The sequence below is a fragment of the Arvicanthis niloticus genome, chromosome 2 (genome assembly GCF_011762505.2).
Source record: "Arvicanthis niloticus isolate mArvNil1 chromosome 2, mArvNil1.pat.X, whole genome shotgun sequence".
NCBI lineage: Eukaryota > Metazoa > Chordata > Mammalia > Rodentia > Muridae > Arvicanthis > Arvicanthis niloticus.
In genome coordinates, this window is record NC_047659.1 from 8,943,285 (window position 1) to 8,966,902 (window position 23,618).

Below are 23,618 nucleotides of genomic sequence, written 5' to 3' on the forward strand. Positions count from 1 at the left end.
GGCCCATCCCCAAAATGGGTATTTCTGACCAAGAAAACAATGTTTTAGGAGATAGTGACAGTCCTCTAAATCTATATGGAGGCGTGATGATCGTTACTGTTTGTGTGTGGCTCTTTTTAAGTTTTCTACTCTTTTCAAGTCCAAACTGTTGCTAAAGTTTAATTTCTTACTGTGATCTCACTCAAGTAGAATTGAGGTTTCACTCCATAGCTCTGCACTGCTGTGCCTAGCTCCCTGCACTGCCATCTCCCTGCACTGCCATCTCCCTGCACTGCTGTGCCTAGCTCCCTGCACTGCCTAGCTCCCTGCACTGCCTAGCTCCCTGCACTGCCTAGCTGCCTGCACTGCCATCTCCCTGCACTGCCATCTCCTTGCACTGCCACCTCCCTGCACTGCCTAGCTCCCTGCACTGCCATCTCCCTGCACTGCCATCTCCTTGCACTGCCACCTCCCTGCACTGCCTAGCTCCCTGCACTGCCATCTCCCTGCACTGCTGTGCCTTCTGGAGGAGATTGGCCTGCTCAGAAAAGCCCTTTTGCAAACTGTTATCACAAAGATGTCCTGGAGAGTTGGCACACAGTTCAAGGTTAGAAAGAGGATGGAATGGAAAGCTGTCTCTGAGCAGTACCATGTGTAGTGCAAACGCTGCTGGTCCCCTTCAGCCTCAACTGTGACAGACACATTTCAGAACACAAGAGACAGGTAGGGCCTTCACAGGCTAAAAAATGTGTAAGGATGACCATATCTGAGTGGGAAGAGGAGGGGGAAGCTGACAGGGAAGGTAGAGAAGAGAGGCAGTCTCCTCTGTCTTGGGGCAGAAGCAGAAGGGCAGTTTGAAATAGAGGGAAGAGATACAAAAACCAGCTCTCGCCCCAGCATAGAGAAGCTGGGATGGCAGACGTTTGGTCGTTTATGTCAGCATTGATAGAGTTAAGTGTTTTAAGCTAGCTGTAGTGGCACAGGCCTGCTACTCTGCACCTGAGAGGATGAATCAGGAGTTTAAGGACAACCTGGGTTACGAGAAACCTTGTCTCAAAAAGCAAAACTGGAAAAAAAAAAAAAAAAGAAAGAAAAAATTAAAAGTGTTTTAAAGAACGTATACCCTGTATTGTAGGCAGTGGCAGATTATAGAGATGGATTATGTCTGTTTCTGAGAAAATCCATATGGATTCAGGAATTGTATCGCATTTATTGGGGGCGGTATATGTGTGCATATACCATGGTGTGCTGGTGTAGAGGTCAGAACGCAGCTTTCTGGAGTCAGTTCTTGCCCATGAACATGTGGGTCCTGGGGATCAGACTCAGCTTGTCAGATTTGTCAGCTGTTGCTTCTACCTGCTGAGCCATCCTGCCTGCCTGAAAGAATGGATTCAAAGGCTTAAACTACGCGGGAGCAGGGATGGCTTAGTTTCTCTTCTGTTGCTGTGACAGAACACCATGAACAGGGCAATTCATAACAGAAAATGTTTAGTTTGGGGCTCATGGTTTTAGAGGGTTATCGTCCGTGATCATCATGCTTGGGCATGCATGGAGCAGAAGCAACAGCTGAGCTCACGTCCTGATCTGTAAGCAGGAGACAGAGCTAACTGGGAATGACGCGAATGTTGGGAGCCTCAGATGAGGCCATACCTCCTGTTCCTCCCACACAGCTTCATATCTGAAGACCAGACCAAGCATTCAGATATGTGAGCATATGGGACCCGTTCTTACTTAAACCACCATACGGAATTGTCGCGTAGAATGAAAATGTTTAGTGCTTTGCATAATACTCGATCAAGACAACTAAACATTTTAATATGTAGAATACGTAGATGTTAAACAGTGAATTCAGCTCTGCTCTCCCAAGTTCTCTTCCAGGTTCATTTGCCTTTTCCTTGTCTTGCAGAAGCCCTGCAGAGGCCAGTGGCATCAGACTTTGAGCCCCAGGGTCTCAGCGAAGCAGCTCGATGGAACTCCAAGGAAAACCTTCTTGCTGGGCCCAGTGAAAACGACCCCAACCTTTTTGTGGCGCTCTATGATTTTGTGGCCAGTGGAGATAACACTCTCAGCATCACTAAAGGTAAGGAGAGATGGCAAGTAAGGGTGGAGGGCGTGGCTTGAGTGGCCTGCCCTTTGCCCCCTCAGAGGGCAACTTTAGAGTTTGAGAGCAGAGACGCCTGCAGAGCAGAGCACCCTCCTTAGACTCCACCTTCTGAAGAGGGAGGCTCCAGGGCAGTGCGCTTCCTTCCTTGTGTTCTATAGAAGACACCTGAGCCCCAGGCTGGAAACATGGGGGTTTCTACTGCTTTTAATTCTCAAAGCAGAAGCATTTTCCCCTAAAACATTTCCTTGCAATAGGAACAAAACTCCTGAGTAAACTTGTATGACCTCAGATGCCGATGCAGAGTTGACCCCTGTGTACTCCTGACTAACAGGAAAATAAGATGTGCTGGAGAAAGGTAGCCAGAAGACAGCCAGTCATCAGTGATATGTCTGTTTACTCTTTTCTCTAAGGTGAAAAGCTCCGGGTCTTAGGTTATAATCACAATGGGGAATGGTGTGAAGCCCAAACGAAAAATGGCCAAGGATGGGTCCCAAGCAACTACATCACCCCTGTCAACAGCCTGGAGAAACATTCCTGGTATCATGGACCTGTATCTCGAAACGCTGCAGAGTATCTGCTGAGCAGCGGGATCAACGGCAGCTTCTTAGTGCGGGAGAGCGAGAGTAGCCCCGGCCAGAGGTCCATCTCACTGCGGTATGAAGGCAGGGTGTACCACTATAGGATCAACACTGCCTCTGATGGCAAGGTGGGTACAACCCTGACTGGGACCAGCAGTGAACTGATGGGCTGTGGGAGGCACAGAGGGGACCAGAGGTGGTAGCACAGGACATTGAGTTATGGCAGCAAGGCTCGATCCGGATGCCTCAAGCAGGGTGTGGTGGCTCATGCCTGGGATCCCAGCAAGAGGCCTAGACAGAAGAATCATGAATTCAAAGCTATCCTTGGCCACACAGTAAATTCAAGGACAGCCCAGGCTACATGAAGACCCTGTTTCAAACAAACCAGATGATGTCTTAGGAATCCTCCAGGTAAACAGCAGGAGTTTCCATTAGCTTCACAAATATATAAGCCTGTGGGACCATTCTTATTTAAACCACCATAGCATCTGAACTGTGGTTGGTGACAGGGGCCATCTGGCTCCATGGATGGCACTTGCCTAGCATGACTGTGTTCTCTCTGCAGAACTGCAGTTAATGCGGATACACTTTACACACACACACACACACACACACACACACACACACACACACACACACACATTTTGTTGGCTTTTGAGAGAATATCTTGCTATGTAATGCTGGCTTGCCTGGAACTCACTATGTAGCCCAGGCTGGCCTCGGCAACAATCTTGCCTCTGCCTCACGAGTGCTGGGATTTCAAGTATGCACTGGCACACGCGGCTTGCTGCTTATGTCTGTGTAATGTGTGTGCATGATTCCAAATGACAAGTACAATGAAAACCCATCCTGTCTCCTAGCTCAGTCTGTCCACTGTTGCCAGCTCCTTTCAGACTTACCCAGTGTGTCATTTTATGAAGCAGAGACACACATGACGCCTGTATACTGATGCACCTGGCCGTTCCCCATGTGACAGGGTGCTTTGGAGAATTCTGCAGTAGCACATGTAGACTTGCCTCTGTCAGTGTCCTGTGGTGGCTTATACCTGTAAGCCCAACACTTGGGGCTGTGAGGCAGGAAGATTGCTGAGTGTGGATCCAGGGAGCAGGGCATAGTGAGCCACAGGGTGAAGAGGGCAGCAAATCCCAGAGCAGTCTGTGGTCTGCTACGTTCATTTCTCTGCACTGGCATAAGCATGGCTGAGATAATGGCTGAACTAAGCAAAGTTACATGCCAGTGAGAGCCACCGTCTGAGCACTTACTCCATGCCTCTCACAGACAGCTCATGAGAGCTAATTTCCCTCACCAGGGTTGTAGCATCTCCCCAGACCATACACCACCTTTGTTATGCTGCTGGATCCCTGCCCATATGTCATTCTGGCTCCTCTTGGATAGCTCTCTGCAGCCCCGTCCCTGGAGTCAGTGCTGGGGCCGGCACCCTTGTGATCTCTTTGGCATTTTCCCAGTGGTTCACGCATGCACTCGTACCACTCACTCATCTATATAGTCTCTCCTGAAACCTGCTCTGCACACCAGGCGGCCTGCCCCTGCCTCCAGAGCACAGGGTCTAAAGTCATGTGCTACCATGCCCATCCATATGTCTCTCCAGCTTCTTTCTTTTTGAGTGGTCACATCCTCCTGCCTGTCTTTGGGAACGTCTGTAGTATAGCACTGTGGTTTCAGCGCAGAATCGGTCTGTTACTGGTATTTTAATTCCTTTTCTCAACACTGAACAGATGCCTGACTGAAAGCAACTTACAGAAGGAAAGGTTTGTGTATTTTGGCTAGTCCTGGTGGGCTGCCTATCCGTAGGTGCTGCTGCTTGCTTAGATCCCAGAAGATGGAGAAGCAGAAAACAGGGAGTACCCTGGCTTTCTTCTCTGTTACTCACTCCAGGACGCGAGCCCATGGGATGTGCTGCCCATGTTGACTGGACCTGGTCTTCCCCACCCAGTCCATGCTGGAGACTCCGTCACAGAAACACCCAGGCTGTGCTTCATCAGTGACGTGCCCTGGGTGTTTCCTGATTCAAGCAGGCTAGCCATGCAACTTGCAGGTAGAGCTGTAGCCTCAGCTGTGTGGGTCAGAGCCAGATGTCTACTCTGGGGAGTGGACTCTGGTGGTGGCCCTTTGAAAGAGCCCTCAGGCTACGGAGTCCCTTTTCCCTGGAGGTGGGTTTCTAGAACTGACCGCTCGCTCCCATCTGCTTTCTTTTTAACATAGCCAGCCTGGCTGCTCAGGATAACCACTGAGGTCTGCCCTGAGCCAGACATTGCTGTCTTGTCCCCAGAGTCTTCTAGTCACCAGTCTCAAAACAGTGCAGCCTGGTGGATGTAAGAAGCAGCCCCGTAGCTTGTGCTTAGACTGAGTACTGTGCAGAGAAGTGTTGAGATCCCTCCGTCTAAAAGACTGGTAGGTGTCTCTGTGGAGAGGCCTCTCCCACGACCAGCAGCTCCTCTGATAGCTTGCTCTGTGCCCTCCATGGATAAAGTTCTTCCATTAGCTGTCCAGGTACCCAGAGACTTTGGAGACTTCTCAGCTCTTGATGAGGCTTTTCTCTGTAGAGGTACATTCAAGGAAGCTGTATTGGGTGGAGCTGTGTCCCCAGAGTGAGAGGTATGCGTCAGGACTGGGAGGTGCCACAGCTCTGGGTGGGATAATGGGGCTCAGTACTGAAGAATGTGCTCACATGGCTCTGCTTGATGCGACCCTCTGATCACTAAAGAGAACATTTGAGGATGCTAGGAGGCACACACTGGGACTGGTGACGCTTTTTTATTTTATTTCAAAATCAGCCAGTCTTCAGCCAACAAATGGGTACAGAAGATTCTCTGTAGGCCCACAGGGTTTCTGTTCTGTCCTTCTGACTCTTGCTTCCCTCTCTCGTGGTGTGCTGTGCTTCTCTGAAGCCATCTTGGACAAGGCTTCCTTCTGGGTGACTCTGCCCTCTTGCCTTTTGTTCCTGCTCCTGTGGCCAGACTGTGCATCCCCTCCATTCCCGAGGGCCTCGAAGTCTTTCCTTTTCTTGAAGTTTCCCAGTGTCCATTGTTTTCATGGTCAGAAGCAACAGGCTGGAGTTAACAGAAATGGAGCTCAGGCAGGAAGGGTTGGCTCCAGGGCCTCTAGGTTATCTGAGCTTTGCCTTCCCTGGCAGTGGACCAGTGCGGCAGCCATTCCTGGGGAAGGAGCTGCGGCAGGATGGGAACTAAAGGGCTTCTGCCTCCGAGAGTCTGTAAGCAGCTCTGAAGAGCCGGACTCAGTTCTAAAGTACAGATGGCACCAAGAAGAGTCGGTATGGGAGTTCTTTATGTTCTTTATGAACAGGAAGAGGCACAGCCCTGGCTGGGCATGCTGTATGCTTGTGAAGCGAGCACAGCACAAAACAAGTCACTTAGAGTACTGAATTCACCTTCTTCTCTGAACACACCATGAACTCCCAGTGTTAGTCCCGATTATCACTGAAGTTCCCAAAAACTAGAGCAGGCAGCAGGCTGGGATAGAGCCCCGGTGCGCCTGAGGGCACTGCCTGTAATAGGGCTACTTAATGAAGGATGGTATGTAAAGTTTAGGTTGGAGAATGAACTCAGTCATGGCTCTCTGGGGAGTGGCAGAGACTGTCCCCCAAAACCCTACAGAGTACACTGTGTCTGTGATCAGCACTGAAGGGAGGGCTGTGGGCAACATTGTGTGGGTACCAAGCTCAGGTCCCAGTCTAACTCACTGTGGTCCAGAGTGGTTCACACAGGCTCTCCTAGGTGTTCACAGGTTAGAGAGGGGCCTCCTCAGCCTGGAGGGTTCTGCTGCTCAGATGTAGCTTCTCACAGAGAGACCACAGTCACACAAGGAGTGAGGCACATGTCTAGGCGCATCTTAGTTGTCTTGGACTTTTATTTTAGTAGAATTATAGATTCAAGTTTGGCCTGCCTGAGTTTTTAAGAAATGTGTGTATGTCCTCTAGACAAGCAGAGAAGGGAGCTTGCTACCTCCTTGTGGTTATCTCCTTTCAAATGGTTTAATGATCTCATATTAATACTGTATGCTATAGAAAATAATTGTGTCTGTATTTTATTGCCACAATGAAATAACCTGAAGCAGCTAATTCACAGAAACAGTTTTACTTAGCTCTTGGTGTGGAAAGCTAAACATTGAAGCAGTGTTTTACAGGTCCCTGGCCCAGGAGCAATGGATTAGTAGAGTAGTTAGTCAGCTGAGTGAGGGCAGGACAGGCTTCTCAAGGAGAGGGAGGGAGGGGCCAGGCTGGCTCCTTTGTAACCCCCCTCTTGAACTCTAGAGTAGGAAAGCTCTGGGCTTCCAGGAAGGCCTGACATGCCTGCTGAGACACACCATTTAAAGCTTCCCCACCACACCACACTGCTGCCTAGAGACCATGCATACTGACCATGATGACACTGTGCCCAGCATAACTAACAACCAAAGGTATTGTATCTACTGTGTGTGTCTCGGGGCTCCCCCTGCCTCCCAGCTATCCAGATGTCACTGTTGTAGTCGCAGCCTGACCCTTTTCTTTCTATGCCTGTCTTACCAAGTATTAGCACTGTCTGAGTCCAGCCCTTCCATAACCCCACTGTGAATTTGCTGCTGGGGCAGGTCAGGTGCTCAGTGCTTGCTGTGCCCGGGGCCCAGGCATCTGTGTAGATGTGCATGTTCTTTCCCACAGCACAGCAGCATCAGGAAACAAAGGTGGCTGCACTCCCACTGAGTGCTTTCTGCAACTTCTGTTCCCCCTGCTGTGTCTGCAGAGCGATCCCTGGAAGGCAGAAGGCCCCCAGTGCTGTGGCTCTCAGAGAAGCCTGGAAGTAATCCCATCTCAGGCTCCCGTGTCCCATCTTGGAAAAGGCTGGGCTGGCTTCTGGCCTGCAAGGTGCTGACAGAAACATGCCTCGGGGTTAAGAGCTCTGGCTGCTGTTCTCCCAGAGGCTCCTAGTTCTAATCCCAGCACCCACATGGTAGCTCACAACCATTCTCTGTAACTCTAGTTCCAGGGAGTCTAAAGCCTTATCCTGGCCTCTGAGAGGACCAGGCATGCGCATGGTTTACATACATACATACATACATACATACATACATACATGTGATTACCCATACTCAAGAAAATTAATTAAAAGTAATAAATTGGAGATTAAAGGGGAAGTGCTGGGTAGGATTTAGCAGAGGCAGGTGCACGTGCCCTCGGACTTTTGAACATGTCGGTAAGTTCTGCCCCTGCTAAAAGAAGCTGCTGCAGGTGACTGTAAACTGTGTAGAACCTTCCCCCTAGGGTTTGCTCTGTGAATGAGGGCTGTTCCCTCTCTCCCTCAGCTGTACGTCTCCTCGGAGAGCCGCTTCAATACTCTGGCTGAGTTAGTTCACCATCACTCTACAGTGGCTGATGGGCTCATCACCACGCTCCACTACCCAGCTCCCAAGCGCAACAAGCCTACGGTCTACGGCGTGTCCCCCAACTATGACAAGTGGGAAATGGAGCGTACAGACATCACCATGAAGCACAAGTTGGGTGGAGGCCAGTACGGGGAAGTGTACGAGGGTGTTTGGAAGAAGTATAGCCTCACTGTGGCCGTGAAGACCTTGAAGGTAGGTTTGGGGCCTGGTTGAAGGGTAAGGGTGGGTGTCTGCTGCGGCTCGGCAGTGCCCCAGGTCTCCTTGGCATTGCTTCTTTGTGAGGCTGAGCGTCTTCCGTCTGTGGCTCTGCAGATGGCAAGCACTGCCCAGTGCTGAGGGTCGGGAAAAGCTGATTATTAGAGGACACTTGTTCTGTAGCAGTGTTCTTTCAAAGCCTGCTCTCTGTTCTTGTCGGGTGATATGGAGGCTGCATCCTAATGAGAGTTCAGAGAAAGAAGTATAGAGGCTGGGCTGGAGGAGAATCATGAGCCATGAGTCCCATGTGGACTTCTCTGGGCTGATAGGAAAGGCAAGTGTGGTGTCCTGGTGTGCTCTCGTTCTCTCACATGGCAGCCTTCTGCAAACAGAAGCAAGTCCTGCTTGTCACTGGGCCGTGGCCTTCCTTGAACCACAGGACCACACACCTCTCCACTGTTGACCCCTGTATGTCATGTTTGCAGGTGGTTCATGTTCTTCCCTGAATCTGCATGATCGGAGCTTGTCCCTGTGGTGAGAGTGTCCCCTAGTGTTGAACTCCATTGCTTGCTGGTGCATGTTTTGGACGGACACTGATGATAACCTGTGGATAGCTGCTGTCCACAGCTGGAAACACAGGTCTGACTGTGTACTTGTGTCTCAGCTCAGCCACTCAGTACATCTGATAGCCCTGACTCCGCCAATAAGAGACAGGAAAATAGAAGCTGGGACTTTTGGGTGCCATAATAACTGTTTAGAGCGAGACTGCATTCCTTAATTATAGAATGAAAAGCAGCTTCCCACTCATCATATTTAGCATTTCCCCTTCCTTTGGCCCTGTGGCAGACCAGCGCCGGGAGAAGAGAGGGGCAGAGGTGGGATTGCCTTGGGTACTCTTGGACATTTTCCAAATTCAACTTTTTAAAATGTAATAATATGAGTTCTTCACATTTGTTTGCCAAACAGGCTCAGTCCTGGGTGCCCACATTGGACAGACATGGACAAAACCCTGATGGTGGTGACACGGGGTCAGGGTGGTGTCGGGCTCTGCCGTGTGGGGAGGAGGCAGTTTTGGCTACACTGGGTAGAAGAGTGTGAACCACTGCTGTGAGGAAGGGCAGAGGCCAGGAAGCCCTAGCTGTGGAGGGGGGCGGCCACCGAGAGACAGACTCAGGGCCGACTTGATACCATCAGAGGTGTAGGGGAGAGCGCCAGTGAGCCATGTCCAGTACACCAGGCCACAGGGTCCCTCACTGGCTTGGAGGGCGAGGCGCTGCTGACAGGGATTTACAAACACAGCAAGAGGGAAAGCATGGGGTGTCTGAGATTCAGCATGGAGGGAGGATTGTTTGAAACTCTTCAAGAGAGGATGGCAAGCGACCCAGTAGGTAAAGTCTGAGCCAGACACCTCGAGGTGCTCCTTAACCCACATGATAAGAGGAGAGAATAGAGTCCCACCACACGTGTGCCAGGACACATGCTCTTCACACAAATCTATGTAAAAATCAGAACACTAAAGAAGGGGGTTGCACAGCTGGGAGGCCCCATCGATGGGCCGTGCTGCAGCTCTGCATAGCAGGAAGTACTGAGGGGGCCTGTTCTGGTATGTTCTGTTAAGACCTCAGCAAGTTTCCAAGAACCTCCTTGCTGTATGCACCCTGGTTGGTAAAGAGCAGTAAGGTCTGTTGGGTGGGCACCTGGCAATAACCCTGCATAGCACCCAACCAGAAAAGGGCAGGGCGCTATCCCCATTCTGCCCAGCCCTGCAGGAGTGAGGCTCTGCCATCTGTTACTCGTTTCTCAGGTAAGAAGAGCAAAGGATTTGGGCTCTTTACCTCCTTGGCAAAAGTCGAGATCCACACAAATTACAGTAATGGCCAGAGGTACTGAGTTAGCGCAGCCCGCAGAGCTGAGTGTGTGATGTACTAGTCCAGCCAGCAGCTCCTCTGCCCATCGTGCTGAGCGGTTGTGTAAGTGCGAACATATCACCACTAAGGCCGTGGGAGCTGGAACCCTGAACCAGGCACCCAGCTCCCAAGCCCAGCTCTTCACCACCTCCCTCCTTTAGAGTATTACTCCTCAGACCCCATGAAAAATAAACATAATCCTCAGTTCTGTCTTAGGAAAACCTTCTTCCACATCCTCTATGGCCGTGGTCCTCAGCCTCCTTAATGCTGCAACCCTTAACACATTTCCTCATGCTGTGGTGACCCCACATACAGTTATTTCATTGCTACTTCTGAGCTGTAGTTTTGCTACTGTTATGAATTTTAAGTGTCTAATATGCAAGATATCTGATATGCGACTCCAAAGGGGTTGCAACCCACAGGTTAAGAAAAACTGCGCCGTGGACTTTCCTTACTGGCTATGGCTGTGAAAGTTCTCTCTCGAGTCCTGCTGGCCCTCAGCAGTCTCACAGAGCAGTGCTCCCTCCCATCCTTAACCAGCAGGGGTGCAAGGCCTGCTTGTGTAAGGCACTCCCTTTGCGGTGCCATGAGAAGACAGTATTTATTAGAAAACCGGTCCTCCTTGTGCTTGTTCCATCCCTACAACCAGAGGTAACAGCCACTGCAGTTGGGGTGTGTGTCTCTGAGGCCTGCTGGCCGGCCAGTCACCGAAAACAAGTCTGGAGGCTGAGGATAGGGCCCAGCTCAGAGTGCTTGTCTAGTATGCACAAAGCCTTGGGCTTGGTCTCTAGCACTGTCTCCAGCTGGAATCTCAGCTCTTGGGTTGTGGAAGCAGGAGAAGCAGGAGTTTGAGGTCATCATGTGAGCCCTTGCCTCTAAAGAGGAAAGACAGAAGAAAAGAAAGATTCACAGAAGAGTAGGGGTAAGGGTTGTAGGTCATGAAGTTGCCAGGGTCTCACACAGCAGCAGAGCCAGGTCAGCATAACTGACAAGCCATCCTCTTAGCCCTGTAGCTCCATCTCAGAGTCCTCTGTCTCCCACAAGGGTGGAGCTGACCCCTCCTTTCCCAACAAACATAAGCACAAGCAATGAAGAGGTAAAAGAAGGTCCTGCAAGCGTTTCTTTTACCTAAGCCTTCATAGTTCTGTTTGACTGTGTAGAAGGAAAATGTCTTCTGAAGGATGGGGTGAATTAAAAAACAAGCAGAGGGGCCTCACAAATTGGAATGAAGGGGTTGTTTTTGTTTTTAAAGATTTGTTTATATACTGAATGCATATTATGAGTGCTCTGAATGCATGATAGAAGAAGCCATCAGATCCCATTACAGATGGTTGTGAGCCACCATGTGGCTGCTAGGAATTGAACTCAGGACCTCTGGAAGAACAGCCAGAGCTCTTAACCACTGAGCCATCTCTCCAGCTCCCTGGTATTTTATTTTATCTTTTAAATTTCAATATTTAAAAACATTAGGTTACAGTTTAAATGATTAATTGAATCATTGAATCATGATTCCAGCAGGGGGAGACAAACTCACACTATTTTTTCTGAAATGAAAGAAGGCAAGGAATGATTGTTCCGTGTGTGTGTGTGTGTGTGTGTGTGTGTGTGTGTGTGTGTGTGTGTGTGTCTGTCTGTCTGTCTGTCTGTGTGTGTGTGTGTGTCTGTGTGTCTGTGTAAGAGAGAGACGGGGTGGAGACAGACAGGACAAAATGATAGCACAGGGTGGAAGTGCATGTGTGTGAGACTGGGGATCTGTCGTCACAGCAGGAAGGTTCTTTTGAGTAACTCTGCCTTGAGATCGTGGGTCTTCTTAGATAAGGGTAGGTGGCTCCACAGCACCTGAGATTCCTGAGGTGATGAGCCTGTGTGGTTTACTGTGGTGCATTGCTTTAGAACAGAAAGGTTTGACTGTTAGAGTACCTTTGTCAAAACCAGTTATATTGTACAGCATTGACCTCCTGGTTCTGGCAGGCATCCATAGTGTGTCACCAGGTACATCAGAGTACCGCACACAGAGCCAGACTGGCTGTCGGGCAACTGTGGAACAGAAGAGACTTGAAGGGCCTAGCAGTCAGTGGTGGGTGGCATGGGATGAATGCCCTCTGCCCAGCTGGGCAGTGACAGCCAGCATGCTGTGGTACATTAGAGCAGCCCACGTTGTTAAAGAGCAGTAGACAGCGTCTCCGTAGTCTTTTAGGACCCGTGTTTGGTGATAACAAGCCATCACACTGGCTGTGGTCATGATTTGCTTTTCACTGTGGCTGACCAAAGCAGAAAAGGCACCAAGAAACGGTTGGTCCGTCCTCTGGAGTGTTACTTACCTTTCCATGGCAGGAACTGGAACAGCCATAGTGCCAACCATGTAGTCAGCACCATACTTAGCATAGGACTGTATAGACACTTCCACACTTAGCGTGAAGTCTGGTGATTTTAGCTGTCTGCCCTTAGCTGTCTGCCCAGGGAAGCTGATTTTCATGAAGCCTCTTCCATACACACAGGCAGACTCCCTGCAGACAACACATGTGGCCTTGCCTCCAGAGCCTTGTTCTTGCAGCTAGGAAGACCCTGCCATGCACGGTTGCTGCTTTCTGTTTGTGGTAGTTGATTCAAAGGAACGGGGGCTTAGGTTCAAGGAGGCTGAGGAGTGTAGACTACAGCCCTTCAGACTCATCCTGGAAAGGAGGAAAGAGTGGTGGTCACCCCATCTGTGGCCCTGTGTTGTGTGACCTACAGATGATTCTGCGAGCCATCAGAGAGCTGCTGGTAAGACTGATTTAGAATCTGGGTGATTGACCCCCTAGTCAGTGATGATTGCTTCATTAGGTGCTCATGACGCTGCATACCTAAGTAGCTCAGGGTCTGTCTGCCAGTGTGAGGTGGTGTGGCTCTCTCAAACCAGCCCCGTTTCAGACTCTTCACACTGTTTCCTCTCTAATGTTAAGAGTGTTAGATCGGGAAGGAAACAGTACTTGTACAAATAGTTCTGTAGTGTTTGCACATCTCTCTAAGACCTTACAGAAGATCCAGGCAGCAATACCAGGCCACTCCGACCCATGGCCCCATTGACTCACTGGGCCAGACAGAATACCTGACAGGAACACCTTAAGGGAGAAAAGATCCAACTTGGCTCATGGTGTCAAAGAGTTTCAGTCCATCACTGCAGGAAGCAGAGCAGAGCAGGAGTGTATGGCACAGCTGTTCCCACGATTGTAGCCCAGGGAGAAGAGAGCTGCTCTAGAACCCAAGTCCGGGTCTGACCCTCAGAGACCTGCCTATAGTGAGAACTCCCAGACAAGCCCCACCTCCTGAAGGTTCACAGCCTCCCACAGTGGCCCCATCATCTGGGGAGCAGCTGTTGACAACAGGAGCCCTGGCTGAGAATCCGCCCACTGGAGTCTTCACATCACCAGGACAAGACCCCTTGAACCTCAAGGGCAGTGGAACCGGTGTTCATCGGAAGCAGTGGCCGAGGCTGAGTGCGGGTCGCCACTGCTCTTCGCCTTAGCCCTTGAAGCTGCATCTTCCCTCTTAGACACAGCTAAACAAATCTCATGTATCTGAACTCCCCTTCTGCAGGAGGACACCATGGAGGTGGAGGAGTTCCTGAAGGAAGCCGCAGTGATGAAGGAGATCAAGCACCCTAACCTGGTGCAGCTGCTAGGTAACCAAGCACAGATGCAGAAGAGGGGCCACCAGCTGCTGCTGAAGGGTTCTGCTCCACAGAGTGTTTAGGGGCGTGTGGGGAGCTCAGACGATGCTTTGTCCGGTCGGTTCTCTCCTTCAGCATTCACATAGGTTCTGGGGTTAGGCCTGCATGTCAAGCGCTCTATCTGCTGAGCTCTCCTACCAGGCCAGGAGCCCTTTCTTCAGTGCCAGACTTTCCTAGGGCTCCTTCCCCTGAGCCACATGCTGAAGCCTGTGTCTGTTGTCAGGGGTGTGTACCAGGGAACCTCCATTCTACATCATCACTGAGTTCATGACCTATGGGAACCTGCTGGACTACCTGAGGGAGTGTAACCGGCAGGAGGTGAGCGCTGTGGTGCTGCTCTACATGGCTACACAGATCTCATCAGCCATGGAGTACCTGGAGAAAAAGAACTTCATCCACAGGTAGGGCTGGGCAAAACAGCCTCACCCAGCCTCATCCCTGCTTCAGAACAGAGGGACCCAGCTATGGGGTCTTAGGGCTCAGCTCCCAGCCTTGGTCCTGGCTGGTCACTGGCCCTCAAACAAAGGCAGACACAAGTGCCTGACATAAGTGCTGCTTGCGGCTGGCGGGACTAAGTGCTTCAGGCCCAAGGCCTGGGCCAGTGGAGCAGCTAATCCCCGGGGAAGGAAGTGTTTCATTTCTGAGCCATTTTGGATTTAGTGGAATATTAAATGAAATTCGTAAAAGACCTTCTTCCTGATCATCTTGGCTCCCTCTAAAACCGAGCATTCCGAGGCCAGCGCTCAGTTAGTAAAGACTTCTCTCTGCCTGAGCTTAGCTTCATTGTGTGGCTTTTCCTTCTTCCCTTTGTGTTTCCTTGCCCACCAGCTGTCACTGGGTTTGAGGATGTTTCCATGGCTGGAGAATTATATACATGCAAGCCAGTTGCTGTTTTTAAAACCCAGAGTGTTTTGACCTTCAAGTGTGCCACAATTATCTGGGTTTGCATGCTTTGCTGGTGGAAGTGGCTTCCTAGCAGAGTGACAACCTGTGTAGGAGGGAGCCTGATGGGCTTGGCCCAACTCCGTCATGCAAGGTGTTCTCCATGCCACTGCGGTGACCTTTCCTACCCAATTAACTCAAGTGTGAAACCTCCACATGAGATTTCATAGCCAGGAATAAGTAGCGTGTGTGAAATGCTGGCAGCCCTTCGGAAGACAGATCTTTTTCTGCTCCATGAGAGCCCAATCCAAATGCTCCTGTCGCTCAGCAAAGTGTAGCCTCTGATGCTGCAAATTGAGATTTCCTGACTTGTGGCTCGCCTTGCATGGCCAGCTACGTTCCCCCTCTGTTCACACACTAAAATGCCTTACCAGAAATCCTATTAGGCACAGCTCTTGTGTGCTTAATTTCTCTCTCATTGCTGGTGATCAAGCTGTATCGTGCAGTCTTTGCCCTGACCTGCCTCATCCTCTCATTGCTCAGTTCCCAGTTGCCTCAGGACTTCATGGTTAACATCCATGAACCAAAGGTTAGACCCTTCCTCCCGTGAAGATTCAGGGGGCGATTATACAGGAGAGTTTCTCAGATACATTTGAGTGGGCATCAGGAAGCAAGAGGAAAGTAGGGATGTCACATACAGCTGCCCAAGGCATGCCCTGTTACTGTCTTCATTTTATGGGTGAGGTAGCCGAGTTCCAAGGTAACTAACATGCTCCAGGTCATGGGGCAGAACCTGACCCCATTGCAACCCTGTCTGCCGTGGAATTGCTGTGGAATTGCTGTGGACGAGCATTTGCTGAGGAATTGTTGCTTCACAGTGGGGCATTTGTAAGCTTCTAGGGAATGCACTTGATCTTCTTTTGTCAGTGTCATACCTGTCAATAGTGGGGGAGCTGCAGAGCTAGGGAGTCAGCCAGGAGCACCCACAGATGATCCTGTTCCTTCCTCAGAGACCTTGCTGCCCGGAACTGCCTGGTAGGGGAAAACCACTTGGTGAAGGTGGCTGATTTTGGACTGAGCAGGTTGATGACAGGGGACACCTACACTGCCCATGCTGGAGCCAAATTCCCCATCAAGTGGACCGCACCTGAGAGCCTGGCCTACAACAAGTTCTCCATCAAGTCGGACGTCTGGGGTAAGGGCTTGGGTCCTGGGCAGGTCTGCCTCAATGGCTCTTTACTGTTACACCCCCACCTCTCCTCCATCCCTCCTCCATCTCTCCTCCATCCCTCCTCCATCCCTCCTCCATCCTTCCTCCATCTCTCCTCCATCCCTCCTCCATCCCTCCTCCATCCCTCCTCCATCTCTCCCCCATCTCTTCTCCATCCCTCCTCCATCCTTCCTCCATCTCTCCTCCATCCCTCCTCCATCTCTCCTCCATCCCTCCTCCATCCCTCCTCCATCCTTCCTCCATCCCTCCTCCATCCCTCCTCCATCCCTCCTCCATCCCTCCTCCATCCCTCCTCCATCTCTCCCCCATCTCTTCTCCATCCCTCCTCCATCCTTCCTCCATCTCTCCTCCATCCCTCCTCCATCTCTCCTCCATCCCTCCTCCATCCTTCCTCCATCTCTCCTCCATCCCTCCTCCATCTCTTCTCCATCCCTCCTCCATCTCTCCTCAATCCCTCCTCCGTCCCTCCTCCATCTCTCCTCCATCTCTCCCCCATCTCTTCTCCATTTCTCCTCCAACCCTCCTCCACCTCTCCTCCATCTCTCCTCCATCCCTCCTCCATCTCTCCTCCATCCCTCCTCCATCTCTCCTCCATCCCTCCTCCATCTCTCCTCCATCCCTCCCCTATCTCTCCCCCATCTCTCCTCCATCTCTCCCCCATCTCTTCTCCAACCCTCCTCCATCTCTCCCCCATCTCTCCCCTATCTCTCCCCTATCTCTCCCCCATCTCTCCCCCATCTCTCCTCCATCTCTCCCCCATCTCTCCTCCATCCCTCCTCCATCTCTCCTCCATCCCTCCCCTATCTCTCCCCTATCTCTCCCCCATCTCTCCCCCATCTCTCCTCCATCCCTCCTCCACCTCTCCCCCATCTCTTCTCCATCTCTCTTCTGCCCCTCCTCCATCCCTCCTCCACCCCTCCTCCACCACTGCACTCTCTTTCTGGTTTGTTTCTAGTTTAGCTTAACTCCTGTTTCCTCTTTTCTTTAAAAAATAAAGCAAAAGTAACTTGTAGAATGATCCAGAATAGCACCACTTTCAGGTCTTCATCCCGTGTTTGCTGCTTGGGTTTGATGCTGTGGGAGCTGACCCTGCGGGCAGCATCCAGAGTCACATTCTCTGCAGGAAAGCTGCTTGCTTTGGTTTGGGGCTGTAACCAGGCACTTCGTGTGGGAGTGTCACCTGGTGTTTATTTTAATTTTTAAAGAACTTTACTTTTTTTGCTGAGATGGGTCTCCCTACACAACTCCAACTGTCTTGGAACTCTATAGACAGGCTGGCCTCGAACTCAGAAATCCACCTGCCTCTGCCCCTGCCCCTTCCCTCCCCCTGCCCCCTGCCTCTGCCTTCGCCTCCCGAGTGCTGGGGTTAAAGGTGTGCACCACAATGTCTGGCTTTAAGAACTTTTCATGCTAAGGGTGACCAAAGAAGGTGGAGTTTAATAGTGATCCTTGTGCCCCACCTACTCCCTTGCCTCTTGTTATTTTAAAGCAAATCTCAGACATACTATTTTGCACATACACATTCCAGTATTCGCTCCCTCACTGTGTTGATGTGTCCTATGTGTCTCTAGCCTGTATCTTCCATCACTGATTGTATTTCCCTGCTATTCAGTTATTGATAAACTCTGTCACCTTTCCTTTAGACTTTGCAGATTCTAGAGTTGGCTCATTGTGTCTGTGCTGTGATCTGTTCTGTGCCTCTGGCTTCAGTCTCTTAGAAGCCGCTGTCAGATCTGGGTAGCTGCTGACATTTGAGTTGACTTCTCTTTCATTAAGTACATTAGCAGAGGCGGATGCTTTTAGGTTGGTTGATCTATAATGCTTGATTTTTCTCCCTTTAGTACAGTGGTTCTCAACCTGTGGATCACGACCCCTTTGGCAACCTTCTATCTCCAACAGTATTTACATTATAATCCATAACAGTAACAAAATTATAGTTATGAAGTAGCAATGAAAATAACTTTATATTTGGGGTCACCACAGCACGAGGAACCGTATTAAAGGGTCCCAGCATTAGGAAAGTTTAAAAACCACTACACTAGAGGGCTATTGTGTGGCAGCTGTTGACAACCAATGGTGGTTCGCTCAGGGCTGTCTGTCTTAGGATCAGTCTCCAGTTCCTTTCTTCCATATTCAGTTAGCCATGGAGTAGAAAAGGAAAAACCTCTGTGTGTTTGGCTGTCCAGTGGTAGGCGTGCTGTAGGAGTGCTGGGCTCAGAAGCTGCCTCTCATGACTCCCGCTTTTTCAAATGGTGGTGGCAGTTGGAGTTGCTAGTCTTTCGTGGTATTGCTATGAGCTCTGTGTTGACACATTCCTGTGTTTCAGTGTTCTGTGGTTCTCCTCATCTTCGGCCATCTCCTTCCTTGTTCTTTTGACAGTACCCTGTAGTCTTCTGTAGTATCTGTGCTCTGGGGAATGACAAGATAACCCAGGCTTCTTCCCTTCCCAGATCTGAATCACCTGTTTTTCTAAGGAATCCTGGTTCTTAGTGGGAAGAAGAATGCCAAGACTTTGCAAGTTCACAAGATTTTTACAAACTATTTAGAGCTGGAAGGGACCTTGGAGATAGTCTCACCCACCTAGAAACAACCCATGGTCTGACAGACATGTGGCTACACAGAGCTATGAACAGAACATGGCATCTGACTTATAGCCTTGTGCCCCAGGAGGCTCACCTTCTCCTCTCTCCTTACATGCTTTAGTGTAACAGGAGCAAGCAGCTTTGCTCTGTCCTACCTTTCCTGGGCTGTTGTCATGGAGAGCCTGGTAAATGTCACTGCTGGGCCTGCTCTACAGGTCTCTCGGCTGCCAGTGTGGGGAGTGCCTGTACATTGTGTGTGTGTGTGTGTGTGTGTGTGTGTGTGTGTGTGTGTGTGTGATATCTGTTTGGGTGGGCATGCTATGGCACACCTGTGGCTGTCAGAGGACAACTCTGTCCTTCCACCTTTATGCCGGGTTCTAGGATTGAAAGGTCACTAGGTCTGTGCAGCGTGCCACCTCGCTGGCCAGTGCTCACACGCCCTGATGTCTTCCTCTCTCTTCTTTCTTTCAGCGTTTGGAGTACTGCTCTGGGAAATTGCTACCTATGGCATGTCGCCTTACCCAGGGATTGACCTGTCTCAGGTTTATGAGCTGCTGGAAAAAGACTACCGCATGGAGCGCCCTGAAGGCTGTCCGGAGAAGGTCTATGAACTCATGCGAGCATGTGAGCCTCCCCAGCCCGTTCAGAAAGCCAGTCCAGTGGGCCCTCGGCACTCTGTCCCGTGTTCCCAAGGCGTTCATGGAGTCTGGCTTTCGGGTGTCTTTGAGTGCATTTATTTACTGATACAGTACTTACGAGTTGTTTTTGTTTGCCTTTGGGAGAGCTGTTTTCCGTTTGTTTTTGTTTTGGATCAGGGCCTTGAACTCTATAGCCCTGGCTACATAGTAACTCTCCTGCTTGAACCTCAGAAGCTCTAGAACTACAGGTGTGAGCTGCCATGCCCAGGTCATTTTGATTTTTTTTTTTTAAGCATAAAAAGGATTAGATAGATGCCAAACCTGGGTATTATTAATAGATACAGATTCCTAGGTCCTGCTTCCAAATACCTGGCTATAAATTGCTCTGGGTTGCCGGGCGGTGGTGGCGCATGCCTTTAATCTCAGCACTTGGGAGGCAGAGGTAGGCGGATTTCTGAGTTCGAGGCCAGCCTGGTCTACAGAGTGAGTTCCAGGACAGCCAGGGCTACACAGAGAAACCCTGTCTCAAAAAACCTAAAAAAACAAAACAAAAAACCAAAAATAAATTGCTTTGGGTGATAGAACTCTGGTGTTTATATCGTGTGTGTGTGTGTGTGTGTGTGTGTGCGTGCATCCATGTGATGTGTGTGTGTGCATGGTCGTATTATCTATGTTCTTATGGTCATTCCCTCACCGTTTTCTTCTTAGTGTATTCGAGACACTGCTCCTGTCCATATATTTAGGTCTTCCTCACCCTGTCCCCCCTTTACTAATGCTGCTGTCCAGCATTTCAGGTAATGGTTTGAAACCTTCACTCATGTTTTACACATTTGTTTGCTTTCATTACATTTCTTTCATTCATTCTTTCATTCATTCATTCGGGCATCCACTCCACACCATACAGTTTTGGGGAATTGGTTCTCTCTCTCTCTCTTTTTTTTTTTTTTTTTTTTTGGTTTTGTTTTGTTTTTCGAGACAGGGTTTCTCTGTGTAGCCCTGGCTGTCCTGGAGCTCACTCTGTAGACCAGGCTGGCCTCGAACTCAGAAATCCGCCTGCCTCTGCTTCCCAAGTGCTGGGATTAAAGGCGTGCGCCACCACCACCTGGCCTTGGTTCTCTCTTTCTACTATGTGGATCCTAGTGATCGAACAGCGTCAGTCCTGGCAGAGCTCCCCGTCTTGTGGCCCTGTGTTTGCTACTGCATTTACTGTGTATAAGGCAGAGACACACACTCATCCTTGTCTCTGCAGGTAGCACTGATATCTCTAAAAGCTGGGCTGTTGGCTCAAAGGTTCTATGCTGTGAATAAAGTTATCACCTAACAGAAGGTTGTAGCAGTTTACACTGACAGCAGACCAGCGGTGCTCACCATCCACGTCCTCACTGACATGCCAAAGCATTGGTCCTTGTCATCTTTTTTTAAGTTTTTGTTTTATGTGAATGGTTTTGCCTGCATATATGTCTGTGTGTCATACGTGTGTCTGATGATCATGGAGGCCAGAAGAGGACACTGTGTCCCCAGGAGCTAGTGTTATAGATGGTTGTGAGACCCACGAGTGCTGGGAACCGAGCCTGGGTCCTGTGCAAGAGCAGCAAAAGCAAGAAAGATGTGCGTATCTCTAATGAGGACAGCAGACTGATGACATCAGAGGATGGTGATCGAGATGGGCTATTGCCTTGTTAACTCCCTGTCTGTCAGTGGGGAGAGCCGTTTACAGATGCAATTTTTATTGTCATTGTCTCTAGAGTTTTGCAGTCCATATTTCTGCCTGTATATAATGTCTTCTTAAATCCTTAGTGTCTGTCATAGGACACAGGAGCACTTGCCATTTTAGCTTGTCACAGCATCAGCTGTCAGCAGGCTTGCAACGCCTTTCATGTCCAGACTGCTGCTTGGAAATGGCTAGTCCGGGTTTGTTAGCAGTGCTTTCCAGCTGCTCTGACATGGGTCTTCTCCATCCAGGTTGGCAGTGGAACCCCTCTGACCGGCCCTCCTTTGCTGAGATCCACCAAGCCTTTGAAACCATGTTCCAGGAATCCAGTATCTCAGATGGTAACGCACCTCCCAGGGGCCTGCAGTGGGTTGAGAGGTTGGCTTGAGACTAGACAAGCCTTCACTTCAGTCCTGGTGAGAGTATCCAGGCCAGGTGCTAGACAGCTCTTCAGAGGCTTTGGTGGTGGTTCTGTGTCAGGTGCAGTCGCACAGAGTTCTAGAACATGCTTAACAGCTGTTTCTTTAGGATTGTGTTCATTTTCTCTAACTGCAAAGATCTTAAGAAAAAGAATTCCAGGAATTGGAGAGCTAGCATGGTAGTTAAGAGGACTTGGGGTCAGTTCCCAGCACCCAGATAATGGTAGCACATGACACCAGTCACAGAGGATCCAGTACCACCTTCTGGCCTCTGCACCCATGTGGTACACAGACGTACATGCAGGCAAAACACCATACATGTACAAAAAAGAACTTAAATATGTATAAATTAGAAAAAAAGCAAAGAAAAAAAGAATCCCTTTCAATGGCACCTTTGCTGATGACTGCTGGGTTGTGTTTGTGTGATCCTTAGAGGTGGAGAAGGAGTTGGGGAAACGAGGTACGAGAGGAGCTGCTGGGAGCACACTGCAGGCCCCAGAGCTGCCCACCAAGACCAGAACCTGCAGGAGAGCAGCTGAGCAGAAAGATGCACCTGACACCTCTGAGCTGCTCCACCCAAAGGGCCTGGGAGAAAGCGGTATGTCCACCTTCCTACCCTCAAGCCAGGCAGGTGAACAGAAGCTGTCAGTGGAGCTGGCACCGAAGGGCATCAGTCCCTCCTCAGTGGTTCAGCCCAGGGAGGAAGATTCACCTCTTGCCCAGGGGAGCCTTTCAGCAGTTGCTTAGATAAGCCGAAAACTGGGACACCTGCCAAAAAAGCACACCCACCTTTGCATGTGTTCTTCACAGCCCTGTGGGCGTCTTCCAGGGCAGCCTGGGCTCGGTCAGCACTAGGTTCCTTGTGGTCTCTGGAAAGGCTGTCTTCTTGAACTGTTTCCCAGGCTCAGCTAGGGCAGTGGGGCTGGGTCAGGAGGTGTCTATAGAGATATACAGGAATAGTGTGAACAGCCATGTGTCTGCAGCTTCCCGTGTGCTGGCTGTGCACTCATCAGTACCAGGAGAACAGTCCAGCTCTTCTGCAAACCCTCTGCAGTCAATTGGTGGTGGTGGTGGTGGTGGGGCAGTACTGGTACTTGAACTCAGAAAAGCCCCCAGGGCTTTCATCGTAGGCTGATGGGCCATCAACTTGGTTGAATGGGACCAGGCAGGATAAAGCTTGATTCTGATAGAAATTCATAAGAGGTATTTACTCAGCAGAACCTACAGTTTGTTTTTGTTTTTTTTTTTTTAAACAGTTGTGATTCTGAACCTATATTCATACTGATACGAAGCTAAAATGTTCAAACCCACAGAACACATAAGAGTACTCTAGGGACTGTCTTAGCCAGGGTCACTATTGCTGCGATGAAGCACCGTGACTAAAGAAACCTGGGGAGGAAAGCGTTTCTTTAGCCTATGCTTCCACATTATAGAATCATCCAAGAAGTCAGGACAGGAAGTCGAGCAGGGCAGGCACCTGGAGCAGGAGCTGATACAGAGGTTGTGAAGGAGTGCAGCTCACCTGCTTGCTCCCCATGGCTTACTCAGCCTGCTTTCTTATAGAACCTGTGACCACCATCCTGGGGATGGCCCCACTCACAATGGTCTGGGCCCACCCCATCAGTCACTAATTTAAAAAATGTTCTACAGGCTTGTCCACAGCCCAGTCTTATGGAGGCTCTCTCTTCTCAGATGACTGTAGCTGCATCATAAAGCTATCCAGCACACACAGGCCCCAAAGGAGCATACTTGGGAGGTTTGCATAGGAGCTGAGGGTGTGGCTCAGTGTGAAACAGTTGCTGAGCAGTTGCTAGTCACATGTGCTGACATATATCTCTAACTCCCGGTACCCTTCGGAGACAGAGGAGGTGGCGGCAAGAGAATCCTCAGAAATGTAAGGGCCAGCTAGAGTTACATACACAGCAGCAAACACCAGAGACGCTACCTCAAACAGGCTTGGAAGGAAGGACTAATACCTGGGTATCCTCTGACCGCTACATGTATGCTGCTGCATGTGCACACACATGTGTGACCTTAAAGTTTACATAGACAAGGAAGTCCAGACTGTAGACCACTGGACCATCTCCTCACCATGTGGAGGCTGTGGCACACAAGCTTTTCGGTCCTCCCATTGGCTCTCATGCCATCAGGTGGTTGGCAGTGGGGAGGAGAGGCTGCAGCAGGAGCACGGGCTGGGAAGAGCTGGTGATGAATATGTTTGGGGGGGGGGGGTGTTTCTTCCCATCAGAGTCATTACTAAAGTCATCTCCTGCTGAGCCTGGA

The 23,618-nt window shown here is 50.2% G+C and overlaps 1 protein-coding gene across 3 annotated transcripts in view; it reads left to right on the forward strand.

Annotated features, from left to right (window-relative positions):
- Window positions 1-23,618, forward strand: part of Abl1 (ABL proto-oncogene 1, non-receptor tyrosine kinase) — a 100,060-nt gene that overhangs the window by 71,868 nt on the left and 4,574 nt on the right. For all 3 annotated transcript variants that reach the window (XM_076928473.1, XM_034494037.2, XM_076928474.1), the window contains exons 2-10: window positions 1,886-2,059; window positions 2,494-2,789; window positions 7,981-8,253; window positions 13,740-13,824; window positions 14,096-14,273; window positions 15,765-15,949; window positions 19,039-19,191; window positions 21,168-21,257; window positions 21,769-21,933. In XM_076928473.1, coding sequence (XP_076784588.1) covers window positions 1,886-2,059; window positions 2,494-2,789; window positions 7,981-8,253; window positions 13,740-13,824; window positions 14,096-14,273; window positions 15,765-15,949; window positions 19,039-19,191; window positions 21,168-21,257; window positions 21,769-21,933 — 1,599 coding nt within the window. The remainder of the gene's footprint in view (window positions 1-1,885; window positions 2,060-2,493; window positions 2,790-7,980; window positions 8,254-13,739; window positions 13,825-14,095; window positions 14,274-15,764; window positions 15,950-19,038; window positions 19,192-21,167; window positions 21,258-21,768; window positions 21,934-23,618) is intronic.